Source organism: Nanorana parkeri, unplaced genomic scaffold (genome assembly GCF_000935625.1).
Source record: "Nanorana parkeri isolate BGI_ZX_2015 unplaced genomic scaffold, ASM93562v1 scaffold243, whole genome shotgun sequence".
NCBI lineage: Eukaryota > Metazoa > Chordata > Amphibia > Anura > Dicroglossidae > Nanorana > Nanorana parkeri.
In genome coordinates this window covers 762874-782854 of record NW_017306511.1, presented here as the reverse complement: position 1 = coordinate 782854, position 19981 = coordinate 762874, and the positions used below count along the sequence as shown (strand labels likewise).

Below are 19981 nucleotides of genomic sequence, written 5' to 3'. Positions count from 1 at the left end.
ATGTTGAGTGGGGTTGGAATAGTTGCAATTACTACACCATAAATCTCAGCATTACATTGAATTTGATATATGTGGTTTCCCAGGTAGAGAGGCTTATTAGAAATGTGTTGCTTCTAGAAATGACACATGTCTGAAAACAAATGCTTAATTTTGAAATCTAGAAATCCAGTGTGCCATTTGCAAAAAGCTTGGGTATTGGACCAGAATAACTTTCCAATGAGACATGTAAATGTGTGATCTGAAATCTATTATAATGAGAACAAAGCACAGACAAGTGAACACTTACTTGGTTTCTGGTTGCCCACATTCCAGATAGAGCTAACAAAAAATTATCTTGGTTGCATCATTCTCAATGAGATCTTCTCCCAAGCCCATGTTTTTTAAGAGTTCTAGATTGATCGCTGCTTTTGAGCTCTTTTTTGCTGTTTACAATTAAGCAAAGGGGAAAAAAAGCATTGTGTGTCTATATCTACATTTTACATTTTTTACCAATACAGTAGTTGTCCTATATGTCAAATAATTACCTCCACTGTTTTTTTTACAGAAGAGACCTTTCTGCATGGCTTTACAACAAGAAGTGGTGGTATAACCTGCATTCCAACTCTTAGTAGTTTAAATCTTTTCTGCAGTCCCAAAAGGAAAGATCCAACAGCGGTTGTTGAAGAGAACTTTTGCCGCCTGGGAAAAACTGCAGGATTTGATCCTCAGACTTATGTTCCAATAAAGGTAGGTTACATTGTCAAATGCTATCTTAGAAAGTCTGTCATGAGAGACCACTGGGTCTGCCATTGCTGATCTCTATTTCTGAAAATGTTAGTTACCTGGCTGTCATGATGAATCTCTTGTTTCAATACTTTGAGTTACTGACTTGGAAAAAGTATGGAGAAAAGACTCCTTGAAGCCATTGGGTCACTATAACAAAAAGCTCAGAAATGGCAGCCCCATATTTCTGTCATGACAGCTTAAATACAAGCTGCAGCACAAAGAATTCACTATAGAATAGAACAGAATTATATTGAGGCCTGAGATAATAAGCTAGAATTATCGCTGGACAAAGACTCGGATTTTCTACAAAATTACCATGTCGTTTCTTGAGGTCTTCCTATTATCATGACAACTAATGCACTCCATTATTCAGCTGGTCATAGGCATCAGACAGCAGATTGATCTTAGATGAATATTTCTTCTGTGAACGGGAACCACTTTTTTTTAATAACGAACTGCCTGCTAATAGAAAAGAGGAAGAAAAGAAGTGTCAATAGAATTAATATTAATCTAGATATCATTTTTCAAATGAAGCTTTGAAAATAAGGAAGAATCTACATGGCTTGATCCTACAATTGTGTGTATTGGTGTGTGTGTGACTGCACCATACTGTAACCCTCCATAGGGTAAATTTGTGCATGGCGCCTATGTACCCTGTAAAATGCCTTTTGTCTTTGTATAAATACAGAAAGCTGGTTATAGCAATAAAGACAGCCCTTTAAAGCCCAGTTCCGAGCACAGTTATCTTACTGGAGTTCAGTTGAACATTGCCTTTGTTGTAAAGCCACTTGCCATAATCAGACCTGCCTCCTCCCCACAAATCATTTGGGTGATGATTCCCAGCTCTCGGTGAGCTATTGTGCTCACTCCTGCTGTGGGCTGCAGATCTTAGCTCTAGTGAACGGCTCTAGCTGTAGTGCTGCAGGTATCGTAGATGAGTGCATCGGTCGCATCTTGGTCCCCCCCTTCTCCTGGCCAATGACAAAATGGAGCCTAGGGCCTCTTGCTTTGTGATTGGCCAGAAGAAGAGGGGGACCGAGACGCAACCGATGCACTGAGGTCTATAAGACCTGCAGCACTACACAGCTAGAGAGGGCATGGAAGTTTAGCGGGAGCTGATACCTGCAGGTACACTGATGATCTGCAGGAAGAAGTAGGCAGGTCTGATTATGGCAGGTGGCTTTACAGAAAAGACAATGCTGATCCTATTGAACTCCGGTAAGATAATGGTGCCCAAGGTTGGACTTTAAAAGATTTGGCAAATTCATTTTTTGTAAATACCAGAAATTTTACAATGCAACACAAATAAACACCTGATTCAAAGTCAAAGTAGGAAGGCCAGAACAATAAAAAAGATCTATAGTTGGGTTAAACTCCTTTTTGTCTTGCAGGTAGACCATGCGGAGATTGTTAAAATACTAGGAAAAACAGACCCGCAAAGATATGATGGAATAGTCACCAATCAGAAAGGAGTGACAATTGCAGCCCCTGGTGCGGACTGTATTCCAATCCTGTTCTGTGATCCAGTGAAAAAAGCTTGTGGAGCAGCCCACTCAGGTAATAACATTACTAACTTTATGTTAATCCAAACCAAAGAAACAAGGACTTTTATGTTACCTTAATCAATAAATGTCTTATTTTGAAGAAACAGATTAAAGATTAATGTATTTCTCCCATATGATAAAGACATCATATTCAAACATGGCTTATGCCCTGTCATTTAGTATAGGTGTTTACTGTGTATACATATCTCCCAACCGTCCCTCATTTGGAGGGACTGTCCCTCATTTGGAACAAAATCCCTCTGTCCCTCTTTTCTCCTCAGTTGTCGATCTTTTTGGTCTGATGTACAGATGCCTATGACACGGTTCTATCAACCATTACTAGTGTTATTATACACTAAAACCTTTATCCTATGTCCTAATTATCTTGTTTGGTATTTGAAATAGCCAGTATAAAGGAAACATAATGGTGGAAAAACAACAAATCTGGGTTTAACCAATCATTTTTTGGCATATGGATTTTTAATGTCACAATAATTGGGGGAGTGGCAGTGGTGTGTCCATTACCTAAATACATTGTGCTGGAAGGTATCCCTGTTTCTCATCTCAGACCATTGGGAGGTATGTATATAGTGCCAACAATTTAAAAATATTGTACATTTCACATTAGTCTCTGCCCTCAAGGAGCTTACAATCTAAGCTGCCTACATTAACAGTCATACACATACATGCTATCAAATTTTTGGAGTGTGGGAGGAAATCCATGCAAGCACAGGGAGACATGCAAACTCTGGGGACCCCATTGCTGCAAGATGGGAGTGCTGCCTACTAAGCCGCTCTTCTTTGAGACAACCGTGTCATTACACAATTAAAATAGGTTGTGGCCAACCATGACCTTAGGAGAAATTCTAACATGTTTCTAACATAGTCCACTTCTTCAGAGAATGCTTGCCCATTTCAACAGGGCGATATGTCAAAAAACTCAGCATGAAATTAGACCTTATCCACTAAAACTGCACAGAACCACCACTTCCTCCAATGATATATACTGTACATACGTGATCCTCCACAGATATTGGAGCCAAAGCACCTCTTCCAACCCAGGTTCAGTCACTGCAGTCGTGTCCCTGTCAGTTGGGCAGCATGGCGTTTGTTAGAGCCTGCTGTGTCAAAATCCCTCCTTGGGTCTAGGTTCACATTTATAGGTTCAGAACATCTAATAATGCTGCACAGAAAAAGGTAAAATAGAACACAGCTGACAAGGCCAGTTACAACATTGTACAGTAACAAATGGGCCTCTGGTGTGTAATCTACATAATATTTAATTATAGCTTATTTTAGTAAATTATAGAAGTATATTTCAAAGTGGTAGATATGCTCCTTATGTATTGTTTGAAAATGACATGTCATAAGCTGGAATTTCCCCTTAAAGCCACAGAAAGAAGAAGCAGAAGTTGTAAATGTGATGAGAATGTGATGAGAATACCTGAGTGTTTTATTTTATTGCTGTCTTGACAAAAGAGCAGTGGCTCATGGATACCATATACAGTCTGAACAGGGAAGCATGTAAAGAGCACTGTTTGCTATACCAGCAGCAGATAGATGACACACACTCAATTAAAACTTCAATTAAAAGAAATTTATTTTATTTATTGACAGTATCCAATGACAGAAGTAAATGAAGTCTTCTGTCTTTTGTCAAGGTGCTGAGATCACTTCCTGACAAATCAAGAAGCTAATGAAAATCACATACGGTGATCAATGGCCAGGTCACATTTAACCTCTGTTTGTGGCCTTTATGTATCAAGGACCTTAGTCTTTCCACTCAGACATTTGAAGTTTATTAAACCCAAGAACAAAAATGTAATATACTGCATCTTACCAGTTTTGGTGGCTGCATTCATTTTTTCCCCCTTTATTGACATTTTTGGTAGTTAAATAGAACCTTTTCATTGATATCTATACATTAGACCAAAAAGAGGGAAAAGTGAGGAGGAAAGTGTTCAGGATATCGTGCAGTCTATCCCAAGATCTGCTTGGCTGGTTTAACCAGTTTTTTTTTTATATACCGTATTTGCCGGCGTATAAGACGACCCCCTACTTTTTGTGTTAAAATATAAAATGTATATCAAATATAAAATGTGTTAAAAATAATGTTTAAATGCACCCACTAACATCCATGGCGGTATTCCCAAGTGTGGCTCGGGGTTAATTTTCAGTACCATAAGCGGTAACCCCGAGCCACACTAGGGATTACAGTCTTTTACCTTGTCCACGATCCCCGCTGTGTCCTCCGTCTTCCGCTGAGTCAATCACGGCAGGCTTTGTATTAATGAATACAGGCTTTGTATTGATTAATACAAAGCCTGCCGTGATTGGCTCAGCGCGGTATACTGTATGTAGCCGAAGCTACATACAGTATACCGTATCCTTCCGCATGTACCTGGCGTATAAGACGACCCCCGATTTTCGGGGGATGTTTTAAGGTCTCAAAACCCGTCTTATACACCGGCAAATACAGTATGTATTTATTTCCTATGCTCATCAGTTCCATTTAGTGGTCATAATGTATTATTACAACAATCTACATTCAAACTGGGAAAAATATATTAGAGGAACTTCACCATTATGATAAAATGGCAACAAGGGCAACCTTAGAAATGTTTAGTAATATCAATCTACAAACAGATACTTCTAGATAATCGCAGGCTTTTTTTGCATACCTTATTTTTCCTCCCCATTCTTCTCATGGTAGCCATTTTCACTAAGGGCACATTAAACCATCTCCCTTTACTCCTGGAGCTCTGGCACGTGACAGTGCACTTCACCTCAGGGGAAACAAATGGCTTTCTCTGAAATTCTGCGAGATTTTGCAGTTTACAGATGAGATTTCCCAGCAATGCACTGCTGATGTAACTTTCCCAGGATGCATCTCTTAGACATGGGCTATATCACTAATGCTTATGAATACCAGGAAGTAGAAAAACAATAACTGTAAGTAAAAGCAAAACATGTTTGTTTAACTGCTTGAAGACCAGGTGTTTAGATCCCCTACCTGGCCAGGCCATTTTTCAGTGTTCAGCGCTGCAGTACTTTGACTGACATTTATTCCGTCACGCAACGCTGTACTGAAATGAATTTTATACCATTTTTTGGGGACAGATAGAGCTTTCTTTTGGTGGTATTTAATCACCACTGCGGGTTTTATTTTTTACTATATTCAGGAGAAATTACTGAAAATTTTGAGAAAAAAAAGTTTTTTTTTACATTATGCTATAAAACAACTAATATTACCCACTTTTTTGGTAAAATATAAAAGACGGGGTCACGTCGGGTAAATAGACACCAAACATGTCAAGCGTAAAAATTGCGCGCACTCGCAAAATCGCAAAAAACTAGCATACCCAAAATTGGCCATAGGCGACGCTTTAAAAGCTTTTACCGCTCATCAGTTTAGTGTTATCAGTGATTGATGGCCCTAGAACTATTGCTCTCATTCCGACGTTCGCGGCGATATGTAACATGTTCGGAAAGGGGGCAGCACAAACAATGTGCAGCAGAGTTGCCTGCCGACCCCCACATGACCCAAAAAGATGCCGCCTCAATATAGGGATGACCCTGATTGACAGGTGCATTTGACCTGCAGTTGACCCCCTACTGATCTCTATTTGAAAAGCAGGTTTTGCAATCCCATAGACTTGACACAAACACAAGCCTCTTGACATAGGCCCTAAGTGACATTTTGCTCCAATCTTACATTTGTTTATGGTCAACAAAATCACAATATTCCAAGAAAAACACCTCTACTAGCTTCTGTATGGGAATCCTCAAGGGTGGAGATTTAGGCTTGTACATCCCTATGATTTGATGTGGCTGCACAGGGCTACATGCTGACCTGAACCTGCACATCCGTGTAGATTCAGGTTCACGCACTTGAACGCAGGCTGTCTGCCTCCATAGGGATGTACAGGAGGTTGCACGCAATTACAGGATGCACCTGTCTCTCCCGGGATAGTGTCTCTGCATGGGAGCGCACCCCACACAGATCTGCACATCTGTATGAATGAATGTGCTGTTTTCTTACAGCATAATTCCTCCTTTTCATGATTTTCACAGACAAATACAGTAAAGATACACTGAGGTGTTTGAAGTCTGATTGTTTTATGATTTCCTGTCCTACTCTTAGATCCCCCACCTAGTAGATAGATGACTCATTTTCAGTTAAAGGCTTGTTTCCATTTTACTAAATTAAAAACTAAGTGTGTTCTCTTGCCCTCCCCGTCTTTCCATTCTTGTTGTAGCACATCTTGTTTATAAACAGAAGCAGGCTTGGCAATTAATGAAGCAATGTACCGTGGGAAATCAAATCAGATGTAAACATTTGTAGTAAAGGCATAGATAAAATGGATTATGACACGCTAATAAATGAGGAAGCGCCAAGGAACTTAATTTTAAAGGAAAATGATCGTGGGCGTTGGGGAGTTCTCGTTTGAAACCAATGCTGAAAAAAGATATCCTATCAAAAATACATTAATTCCTGAATAACAATGGGATGTCTGTCCTTTCTCTCACCTCATAAATAACACCACTTATAACACCAACGCCTGTGGCTGTCAGAGTATTGCAGTGCCTCATGGGACTTGTAGTTCCACAACAGCTGGAGTGCTGAGGTTGCCTACCCCTGTACTAGGATAACACAAGTCCTGACTCATCTACAGTTTATGTAATTATGTTTCTTGGTTAATACATGGGCGGCACAGAAGCCTTTGTTTGTTTCCAACAAAACATGTTTCCACTGAATTACAAATGACTTTCCTGTAATCTTCATTTTACTGCTGAAATGATGCTAAACCATTTTGACCATTATGAGCACACAAACATGTTTTATTAGAAGGCTTCTTATTGTGGAGTGAAAAACAAGGTATTTCTAAATGAGCAAGTGCTGGGCCTGACATGACAATAGAGGGTGCTGTGAGCTTACAGGAAGCTGCAATTTCCAGACTGTGGAACATACCGTATATAGCAATAGATGGGGATGAGTCTGGGTGAGCCTGCTGTCTGTGCATTGCTATATACAACATGTCCTATGGTTTGGAAACTCAGGCAGAGCTGGCACATTTATCTGGGGTGCCTTGACACGGAAGTGTGGCTATCCACATGTATTTGCAAATGCATGCAACAAAAACCTCTGTTTTTAACCTAAGTAGTAGATTCATTTTTCGTTAAACATACATTTGGATTCGTTCACACTCGGACACGTTCAAATTCAGAAATTCAGATGCATCCAAATGTCCAAATTTAACAACATACGTACAAATACCCATTCGTAACTAATCTAAATTTACATGTCTACCATGTAAATTTATCTTTCATACCTTCTAACTGTCCTACATTTGTAGGAGCTGTCCCTCATTTGGAGGGATTGCACCTTATTTAAAGAGACTGTCCCTCATTGGGAGGAGCTGTCCATTATTTGGAGGGATTGCACCTCATTTAAAGAGACTGTCCCTCATTGGCAGGAGCTGTCCATTATTTGGAGGGATTGCACCTCATTTAAACAGACTGTCCCTCATTTGGAGGAGCTGTCCATTACTTGGAGGGATTGTACCTCTTTTAAAGAGACTGTCCCTCATTTGGAGGAGCTGTCCATCATTTAGAGGGATTGTACCTCAATTAGAGAGAATGTCCCTCATTTGGAGGAGTTGTCCATAATTTGGAGGGATTGCACCTCTTTTAAAGAGACTGTCCCTCATTTGGAGGAGCTGTCCATCATTTAGAGGGATTGTACCTCAATTAGAGAGAATGTCCCTCATTTGGAGGAGTTGTCCATAATTTGGAGGGATTGCACCTCTTTTAAAGAGACTGTCCCTCATTTGGAGGAGCTGTCCATCATTTGGAGGGATTGCATCTCACTTAAAGAGACTGCCCCTCAATTAGAGGAGCTGTCCATTATTTGGAGGGATTGTACCTCATTTAAAGAGACTGGCCCTCATTTGAAAGATACTGCCCCTCGTTTGGAGGGGCTGCCCATCATTTGGAGGGATTGGGCCTCATTTGGAGGGACCATCCCTCTTTTGGAACCAAATCCCTCTGTCCCTCTTTGCTCCTCAGTTGTCCCCTTTTTTGGTGTCATATACAGATGTCTATGAGAAGGTCTATTGAGCTACCAAAAGTGTTATTCTGCACTAAAACCTTTATCTCATTTCTTAATTATCTTGTTTGCTATGTAGTCAGTATAAAGGAAAAGTAATGATGAAAAATTCTGGGTTTAACCAGTAATATTTGGAATATAAATTCTTAAAGGTTGGCATAACTGGTGTGTGTCCATTGCCTAAATACATTGTGCTGAAAGGTGTCCCTCTTTCACATCTCAAAGTTGGGAGGTATGTTTTTTCCAGTGTCCTTCTCTAATTTAGTTTCACTTTGTTACTAGGGCCTGACTTTTTCTGACTTCATGTCTAAACTTCACCAAATACTATCTAATAAGACAGTCTCAGTGGCCAGTAAGGCACTCTCGTTGGACAGGGAAATGGCAGATGGCAAGATTTAGGCTTGAAATCAGGGAAAGTCAGGGCCCAGTAACAAAGTAAGACTAAATTAACGGGGCTTACAGAAGAGGTCCACTATCTCAAAACCACTCATTTCCATTTGTGCAAAAGCATTGGTATGGCTGCATTTATGTTTAAGGTATCGAAACCAAAATTGAGTTTTTACTGTTTTTAACTTCTTTCATAAGCTTTTCTAAATTGTGTACAAATCCATGATCTTTTGGCAGGCTGGAAAGGGACTTTGCTTGGAGTTTCAATGGCCACAGTAAACGCCATGGTAACAGAGTACCAGTGTGATGTGAAGGATATACGGGTTGTTCTGGGACCATCAGTGGGTCCATGCTGCTTTACCCTAACTCAAGAAGAAGCCAGAGCTTTCCATGACATAGACCCGCTGTGTGTCTTGCAGATGGAATCCCCAAAACCATATGTTGATATCAGAAGAGCTACTCGGTAAGCCAGATGCTTTGACAACTAAAATATTTTGAATATATCTGTTACACAGTGCTCATAGAGTGTTAAGGCCCTATTCACACTTGCAATACAAAGCAATGACAGCTGGTGGTGTCTGCAGCCATTTACGTGTAATAGGACATGCTGTGGTTACCTGCGGACAGTCACCCTTGGGCGTGAACTGTTTGCATCCAGGAGCGATCATCTGTTAGTAATCGCAGCATGTCCGATTACATGCGAATGGCTGCTGTTCATATGAGTCTAATGGAGCAATTCATGAGACCTATTCAATTGGCCTTATTTGTAAGTGTGAATGGAGCATTAGGGCTGGTTCACACCAGCCCCAGTGCGTTCTGGCACGATTCAGTGCCAGAACACACTAGATCGCATCCCGGCCAGTTCACTGCATTCTGGGGTGGGATGGGGCGTGACGGCGCATTGAAGTCAATGGCACCTGAGCCACCCCCCCAACCACAGTGCGATCGCCGCACCCGAATGCGTGGCACATCAATGCCTGCGTTTCGGTCCAGTGTGATCAGAAAAAAATGCTGCATGCACTATTTTTTCTGTTGTGGGCGAATCATGCCGGAACGCACTGGGGCTGGTATGAACTAGCCCTTAAAGTGAAAGCAAACTTGTGTTCTAGTATAGTAAATAAACTAAGATTGCTACTGCACACAAGGATTATAATACAAGCTCTGCTTTTACATTCAGAGAGTGCTCCTATATGAATCCCACTCCCTAATAAAGGGAAGAATTGCTGACCCTGTTGTGGAAATTTTATTATATGGAATTATGTGGACATTTTATTTTAGGATGTGTGTGTTCTATAGATTGTCATCTGTCTCCCTGTGTCGGATGTAACCGAGGAACGTTCTAGCAGAGGGTTCTTAGGTTGAATCGGGACCAGCGGTAAAACCGTCAGTATGAAAACCTTCTCATGGGCTTGTAGACATGTTCGCAGTGTGTGGGGGCGTTTGCCGGTTTGTGAGTACTAAGTGCAATGCGCTGGGCTCCTTGTCTTCAAACGTATGTACACATTAGCGAAGCGAAGTCTGTATAACGAGATGCGTATTATACCTCTATTGCGGACTGCGCTATCCGTTTCTTTTTTTACTGCCACCGCTGCCGCCCCGAGGCCGAGCCTCGGTGGCCTTGTGGGAAATCCGGGCCTGGTCGTCCTATTGCCTTAATAAATGAAGAAGTTGGGTCTGTTCACCCCTTTCTACACTGACTCCAGCTTGAACCAGCATTGTGTCTGACTCTCTCTGGCGCTAAAGAAGTTCTTCACCCCTTATACAGAAAGAACTGAATGCAGCGTGCTTTTAACAGCGACAGGATTTTTTTGTGCTGGGCGCATTTTAATACTGAACGTGTACCTTTTAGTGCACCGGAGATTTGTGCAACCAAAATATCCATGACAACCCCCATCCTCATCCCACAATATAGTGCACCGTACCTGTAGCTATCTTGGACACTGTCATTCTTGCCCTTGCTTTCCCTTTCATTGTATGCAGGTTTGAGGATCACATTACACTGATACAGAAGATGTTCTCAATATGTAAAGCTTGACGCTCAGATAATTCAATAGACCCTGCAATCTCTTGCAAACTTTTATGAGAGATGGGTGAGGGAAGTCTTCTTTACCAGGATATTGAACGGTTGTTTAAAGCAGATTACAAGATACCTGTGCTGAGACTGACCAGCAGCAAGCATGTAGTAAGTCAAGTCAAGAAGTCAAGTGAAGGCTGAACTGTTGATCTTTGCTGGTTAGTAACCTAGAAAGTATTGAAGCAACTGCATTAATCTGACAGCCAGGCAACTAGCATTTCTAAAAAGTAGAGCCAGTAGAGCCAGCAGTTTCAAACGTTACATTTTCCTCCCCACAGGTTTCATTTAATCTGTTTTGGGTGGATCTCAATTTCAGTCTGTTTTGCCAAGCTATAGCTAATGAAAAAGTAACTGAAGATAATTTTCAAGACAATAAAACAAAATGTATTAAAGTATAAAGTAAAGTTTATAAATTAAGTATGAAGACAATAAAGTAAAACTTATTTAGGACTATTTGGAAAAATGAAAATAATATATTGTTATACCATGTATAAGGGCTCTCTGCAGAGTAGTATTATGTTTGGAAGGTTAGAGAGGACCTGATGTAAGTGGGTCATGTACTGCAGCTGCAGAGGAATTAAACAAACTTACATTACTTTGTTATGTCAAATATTCATGAATAAGAGCCCTCCTGAGTACTATGTTTTATTTAGTTACTAGGACATCCAGTGCAGCCCACTGTACTTGCAGTATATTCATCTTTTAGGTTCAGCTACATTACTGATGAGGCACAATATATTTAATTCTATAAATGAAATAAAGCACTGGACACTGTAAAATGTGAGACAGGAGTATAATTGTATACACATAACCATTTATCTAAAGCTTCACAGCACTAGCAATTCTTCCCCTCTTTAAAACAGAATTATAATGCTATCTGCCGTAATGCTAAATTAACTGTGAAAGCAGCAATATACTCTAGCTTTATATAATTCATTCCTGCTCCTTTATTTTCTTAACTCTTTCCATGGTGCAGTCCCCTAAATTCTTACACCTAATGATGTAGGCAAAGATGCTGCAATGTATAGCTATATATGTATATACTTATATATATATACAGTATATTATATCAACTCAAGTACAGACTGTGCTTAGCTATATATACACAGTGACGGGTCCAGTGGAAGAGGCACTCATGGTTCTTGTATTGAAGCAACATAAATGCATTTATTGGTCTACGTTTTAACAACGCACTGCATGACTTACTCAAGTGATGTATATACTGTATTATATTGCACACTTTATGGTCAAAACCATTTACATCTACAAAGTTGAGCTTATTGGAAATCCCATTCTAAAACTGTAAGCATTAATATGGATTTTACGCCCACACCCTTCCCTTTGTACCTTTTTATAGCTTCCATTCTTCTGGAAAGGTTTTCCACACGATTTCTATGGGAATTCATGCCCTTTCAGGCAATCAGCATTTAAATCCATCTCAAAGATCTTTGGTTAGTGTTCTCTACAGATCAGATCGAATTTCCTTTGCGCCAAACTCATCAAACCATGTTTGTATGGAGTTGGCTATGTGCACAGTCATGCTCAAAAAGAAATGGTTCTACATCTCTGTATGTAGGATCAATGTTACTTACCCATCACTGGAAACACCTGAGCTTTGGAAGGATGTCCATATGTTATTAGTAATCACAGTTGGCATACTGGGTACTGCAGATCATTTTCTTTTACCTCACCAAGAAAAAAAAAAAAATAGTTATTTGTGGCCCTATCTAGTTGATGTTTTTAAACAGGCTCTTAATTGAAACATTCAGTCCACAACTAGTAAAGAATTCATATCTGTCTTGTGTTTACATTACACCATTGTAAGGGCTCCACAACAAAAATGCATTTCGGCCCTTCACTATTTTGTTGGTGTTTCCCTTATCTATTAGAAAATTAAACAAACATTCCAAAACAAAATTTGTATCTAGTGAAACTCTCTGTATACCTAGCTTTAGGCAATCACAAGCTTATAGGAAGTTTATCTCTCTTGATGTTCATTACATAATTAATGTTTTAGGTGCAATATTGCCGTTTTCTCCCCCTGTATGGAACACGAACTGTTGAGACACCAGCTTTCATTATTTCACTGCCCTAAGTTTTTGTGCAGGTTGGAATCTTTTGTTTGATGTTGATGATTTGGCACATCCTATTGCTGCCCAATGTACTGAATAGTGAACTGTTCAGTTCTGAACAATCAGATATACAGTATATGGAAGAAGAGCTCTGAATACTTTGTTGGAGAGCTTCTCTTACAATCTCTTTTCCAAATCTCAGCAGTACACACATCAGTTAAGATCTCTACTGGCTTGCTGGGTCTATAAAGAACTCCGTCTGTTAATTGTAATACATATTACAGGCACCCTGTTTAAGCATGCTGTGAATGAAGGAACTGTAAGCCTTGCTTATTTCATGGAAACATGACTGATTATGACTATTTTTTTATTCTAGTCTTCTCCTGGAACGTGGTGGCATTCTGCCTCAGAATATTCAAGATGACACTATTGCAGACAAGAGCCTAAATGTTACACTCTGCACCTCTTGCCACCCTGAAAAGTTTTTCTCTCATGTTCGAGATGGTGAACATTTTGGAACACAAATCTGCTTCATAGCCATTAAAGACTAATCAAAAATGACTCATTGATCTACTCAGGAATATGAAGAATGGACTTAATTTGAGACTATTTAATGTATTATGGCTTTCACCTAAATGCAAGATATTTTTTAAGACTGTTGTTTTTTTCTTTATTATTTACTGTTAGTAGGTTATAAGAAATATTATTAAGGAACCTCATCAAAATAATATGTAGCAATATTAATAATAATAAGCAATTCAACAATGCAATTAATCTTATTTGAAATACAGTATATATTTAGTATATGCATTTCAAATAGACAAGAAGGCACTGGTAGATTATATTAAACAACCACGAGCTTCTGCTACAGTATAATAGTAGGAAGAAGGGTTACGCTCCGATAAACCTATCGTAAAGTGATTGTATCGCAAACCGAGGAGTTGTATATACATGAGATATTCAACACTTTATTATAATATACAGTAGGCTTTTGTCCATCTGTAGGTTAATGTAATTAAACTGAACGACTGCAACCCAAGGAGCATCTGTACATGTATATACTGTATATTAGTACTATGTGAAGATGCAGTGTTTGACAAAGGCATATATCAGACTTGGTTGTGTTCTTGTCATGTGAACATGTAGACTTATTGGTAGAGGTGCACGGAAATGGAATTTTCAGACCGAAACGAAAATAAAAGAATTGTCAGGTCAAAATTGAAACCAAATTTTTTTTCTAACCTTTTTAAAATATTTTTTTCAATATTTTCTTTTCATTTATTTTGTTTGTTTTACTTTACTGTCGGGGGCTCTGGGGAAATATCAGGGGTCTAAATAGATCCCGGATATTTCCCTTTTGAAATAGAAAAAAATAATAATGACACAGAGTTCTCAATCTCTTTTTCTGCAGCCCCTGTTATGAATGAGTTACTATGTCCACAATCATGAATGAACAGGAAGTGATGTAGAGCACTTCCTATTCATTCATAATTGGGGACACGGTAGGCATTCTATGTACTGAATTATTTACAAACACTCACTGATCAGCTGATTCTTGAGTGCTTGTAACCGCTCTCCATCCTGACTCCTTTGGCTATGAAAGGAGACAGAGCGGGCAGTCCAGGGAGGAGAGCTCACCCTCTTGTGAAGCAGCTGACAGCTAACTCCTCCCTGCTCTCCATCCTAAATTTAGGTGCATCCCTACGTATTGGTCGATTATTGTAGCAGCAAGGTGTTGGTCAGAGGTCCTATAGTAGAAACCTTTGCCCATAAGAAAGATGCTGTTTTGTTTCCTAACCAGCAACAGGTTTTAGTATGAGATCCATGGTTGATACATAATGCTGTGTAACAAGAGTTCAGAGTAAAGAGATCCACAAGCTCAACCCATGGGCATGACAAACACTAAGGGACATATTTATAAAACAGAGAATCTGACAATCAGCAAACATTCTCTACATATGATTTTAAATGACAGCAGTTGATTCTCCACAAGAGAATGATTTGTAAATAGACACATAGGCATCAGACATTTTATTTTCTTAGACTCGTGTATTAAAGCTGAACTCCAGACAAGCATCAAACTAAAATTAGCCCAGAGTTAGGGATAATATAATTAAATATAAAGATTTTAGATTAACTGCAAGAGGGGGCTCTGTAGATTATTGCCATCGTTCAGCATCCTTGGTTTATAGCTGTTAACACATCGGCCACAAAGGACATGCATTGACCTACAGACTTGCATTATGAGAAAGAACAGTAAAACATAACCATTGTGTAATACTGCATGTATACATTGAGCAAATATGATTGACTCATGTACATACAACTAAGTAATATACATAGGAACAAGAATTTAAAATATTAATACACATTATTTCCATCAAACTGATCTCTTTCCATACGTTAACACTATCATTTCTACTCCCAGCTCCTGCTGCTTCAGTTAAACCTTAGAGCAAGCTTTGCTTGGCCCCGGCTCCATGGACACCATTATAGACTACATTTTATTGGTATATTGAGTGATTAGCTGTTTTCACTCACATGTCATAATACTTGGGATGTTACAGATGTGTTTTTGGCAGTTGTAAAGTATCTGTTTGCAATCTGTAGATGGTGCTGTGATATTATTTACATAGACCAATTAAAATCACACCGTTGTCAAAATAGCCTCTTCTTTGTTATCATTATTTTTTATCATTTAATCATGTAAACAGCAGTGCAAAGTGTAGAAGCTCGCCCTGAGCAACCAATCTGAGATAATCTTACATTGGCATGACAGCATTAGATTGCTGTGATAGCTCTGAATCATGGGACACATCATTGTTCCTTGAGCTAAGTTATTAATTAAAAGCCAGTGTTTATGGTGGGTGTTCATTGCACCCCAATTAGAGTTATACATTACATGAAAACACTATGTACTGTACTACACTCCAACGAGCACGTAAACACAATATACTCTTTGTTAGCAAGAGCCATAAAAGGCAGGTGGTTTACTTAGCAACCTTAAAAAAGATGTTAACACATACCTTAACTGTAAATGTATCAAGTCACCTCCAGTAGGGAGATATGGTGTACGTGAATGGCTGCTGTGTACATACTACAATCATGTGTAATGATCTGTAATATTGCTTTTATATATAAACAGACTAGTTAAGCATGACTCATAAACTGCAGACTTAGAAGAAAAACACTAGCTTATATAACTTGAGAAGTACACTTTAGTTTGCTAAACCTGAACATAATGGAACAAGTGTATTGAAAGACGGACTGATGACTGATCTATAATTACTTTTTAAAAGGCAGTAAGTAAAATGTCTAGGTTATGTTGTCTCTTTAATCCATTTTGTAGTATTGATCCAATAAAAAATCATTTTGAATAGGTGCTTACTTGATTTAAGGCTCAGGTGTTGGCCAGTATGCCTTTACTTTGCATTGATGGATAGGCTAGAACAGGGGTAGGCAACCTTGGCTCTCCAGCTGTGCTGAAACTACAAATCCCATGATGCTTCGGCCTCTGGGAGTCATGCCTGTTGCTTGCAATGTCTTTTCTTTTTTCTTAACAGTTAAATCATTAGGAAAGTGCTGATCAACACAGAAGGAATAAAAGAGTGTTAAACTTTTCTTCAAAACAACCTTATTATTATGCAGTGACTGCAATAGAGATCTTCATTAATATAGATGGTTTAAGCAGTTTAAACTATAGGCAAAATAAATGCTTTCCTCTCCAAAGGTACAAAATATGTATAAAAATACATAGCTAATTCTAGTGTCAGATTCCTAGGCGTTCACTACTTTTATTTGTATATAAATCCTTAGAAAAATAAATGTAGATGTTCTGAATTTTTAACATTTCAAACAGCCTTAGAAAATCCAGGCACCTGTTGATCCTTTGTGTTACCTAGACATGTATGTAGCGGTCTGCCACACATACTTTTCATTTGAAGTACCTGCTAATCCTGTAAAGTATGGTAATGTACCTTGCTGACTCATGATAAGATGAACTAATGACATATTTTCCACATTAATAATAGCTATTTTATCATAGAAATCACACAAAGACAGCTGTCATACAAAAAAAATGTAGATGTAGAACAGCACAGAACATTATAAATATATACCTGATGACTGTAGAATGTGTAAATATATATATCTAGATATATATATCTAGATATATATCTAGAAATATATCTAGATATATATATATTCATAACTTCCTCCAGCCTTGTTTTGCAAAAGGTGGAATTCGTCCTCAAACTATCATAATGTTTAGACCATTGCTAGAACACTGCTCTCTACATTCAGACGGCACAGAGCAGTTAGTCTTTCATCGGCCACAGTGGATCTCATTCCTTATCTGAGCCCATGTGCTGAAAGATCTAGCTCATGAACAACTAATAACCATTAGGGATGAGCTCAGGTTCAGACCGAACCTAGTCCAAACTTGAGCTCCTCTGAAAACAGGAGTTCCTCCAAACATGAAAGGAAGCTCCTTCAGCTGCCACTGGACATAAGCAAAGGGACGGGATGCAGTTACATCATTGATCATATAAGTCCACATGCTATATTTAGCAACTGACATTTACCTAATATGGCCATATAAAGTCAATTACATCAGCACAAGCATCCCTCTCTTTTGTTTATGTTCTCCTGTGGGGGCAGGGAATGTCCTGGCCCACAGCTGATTGGGCAGGTGCTCCCATGGCACTTCAGGGTTTGGCCCAGGTTGGGTCTGAACTTAAGCTCATCCCTAGTGACCATCATGCTCAAATATATTCTACGAGCTACATTACCACTTGAAAAGGTATCAGTGAGTGAGACATGACCAGAACTTGGCAATGTCTGCAATCTGGACAATTTTGTCCAAGTATACCTTACTGAAATTACTGGGGAAAGCAATAATAAGTGTTCTGCCCTCAGGCATGGGATTTTTGACTTACCTACCTGCCATCTCAAAATCAGCCACAAGGTGGTGCTGAAGAGAAAATCTTTATTTACAGTAAAGCAGGCTGTTTTCCTATGGTAGGTTCCCAGCAACCTCTAACTCAAGAAGAAGGGAACAAGTCCATCTTGGAACTGTGGAGAGGAGGATCTAGTGCCATGCTAAGCACATGTTTGGAGAAAACACCCAGATTCCCCTTAGGGCAGCATCGCTGGTAGGGACGGACTTTTTTCTCTTTATATTTTTGAGCTATCAATCTATTTACATGTTCATATATTGATTGTATGTTTTCATGTTTTTCTTTTACCAGTTTCACCCACTCTGTTTTGTTAATAAAACTTTAAGATTTCATCCAGTCTGCCTTATTGCAGAATAGGAGGTTATAGCTTCATGTCGAGCTATATACAGGCCACAGGGTAACGTGTAACAGGGACAGAACAATAAGTTTAACTATGACTTTGAACCTGTCATACACTGATTGGTGCACTACCCTGCATTCTTGTAAAGCAACAGACAACTGATTAAAAAAAGAGGCTTCTGGCATCAAGTTTTAACTCATCATACCTTTGCCGAAGTGATTTCAGAAACTTTCTAGAGACTAAATTAGGTCTACCACTTCCTTCAGGTAAAATTCAACTCCTTGAATAGGTTTTTGTGCTTATTAAACCGTTCAAGAATTACACTCCAGATCTTGGCCATCAGAACAGTTCAAGACTGTTTTTTTGCCTGCCAATGTCAGCTTCATGTCTTGCTTCAGGTGTCTGTTCCAAGGCACATTCAAGATCTTTTTCCAGGGCATTTTGAATGCAGTTGTATCCATCTAGTGAAAATTCCCTTGCAAATTGAACAGCCTATTTGTCGTTAAATCAGCCCCAATGAGTGTACAACACAGGAAATGAAAACTGCTGCTGGGTTCTCATGATGGACTACAATCTTGCAATCTGTTAGCTAATTTGAAATAAAATGATAGTCCATCACGGGAGCGAGGCGAGCTTGGAGCAGTAACTACTTTAAAACACACAGTGGGACCATGGAGAACAAAAGCAGCCACCCTCAAGAAGGAAAGGCAGTGTCGGCATAAATTCAGAGATAATTTGAGTGATAAACAAATAAGATACATTTTTGTTAATAGTTAAGGTACTTGAATGCATTCTTAAGATTTAACTCCTGAGTTTAGTATCACTAAGTCTGGCTTGCTTTTCTGAGTAGTGACCAGATATATGACTTGCATTGTCGTAGGACTGCTCTCTGCGGTCAAAATGAATACCATCTTTTTCTAGAACTTTTAGTAGAAATGTACCCTCTCACTAGCTATCCAATGATTATAGAGTTAGTTTACTTTCTCAATGACAGTCACAGATTTGAAATATGAATGTTACAACGTCAATATGAGGTTACGTGCGCATGCACGTACACTATTGTAGTCTACCTTCACTAAGGGCTTAAGCGATTTGCTTGGGCCATCAAAATGTGTTTAAATCTCTAATACTGTTTACAGGAGTAAAATAATTTACAGATGATCGAAGGCAAAATATTGCATCTCAAGATACATCTCAAAACCAACTCATTATTTAATTATATTTTGTATAGAGGGGCCTCTTCCGACATGAAGGCCGTGGCAACTACCCCTTTTGCCCTTTTACAATCCTGGAACTGAGTCTGCTTATTTTGTTGTGTAGAAAGGGTGGAGCACCTTTGTCAGCGTGTAAGGCGACTGGTTGTTGCGCAAGAGGCTCAATGCACACCACTGAGATCATCCTGTCGGCTGTGCTATTTTTCCTGCAAGTTCTTTAAAGTTTTGCCCTTATACAGTTATTGTATTGCAAGGATTGCAGGGCCCAGAGTTCCCAGGATTTAGACTCCGGAATTTTTGCATCTATATTCTATATTTCTTCCTGTAAAGAACTGGGCTGCCAAGGCAAGGATATGCAATTGCTTTTACAGTACCACAAGTTTTGGCTGGGACTCCATATAATTTAAAGTAGATTTAAACTCTAACTGGCTGACAGTTATATAAAAAATATATGGTAACTTATTCCCCCCCCCCCCCCCCAAACGAAAAGAGAAAAAACTTTAACAATGGTCCTTCGG

At 39.2% G+C, this 19981-nt stretch overlaps 1 protein-coding gene across 1 annotated transcript in view; it reads left to right on the top strand.

Annotated features, from left to right (window-relative positions):
• The window catches only part of LACC1 (laccase domain containing 1), a 23378-nt gene extending 9775 nt beyond the window's left edge, over positions 1–13603 (top strand). The window contains exons 3-6 of the mRNA XM_018556608.1: positions 545–726; positions 2157–2322; positions 9043–9268; positions 13328–13603. Coding sequence (XP_018412110.1) covers positions 545–726; positions 2157–2322; positions 9043–9268; positions 13328–13502 — 749 coding nt within the window. The 3' untranslated portion in view covers positions 13503–13603. The remainder of the gene's footprint in view (positions 1–544; positions 727–2156; positions 2323–9042; positions 9269–13327) is intronic.
• Positions 13604–19981: the final 6378 nt, after the last annotated feature.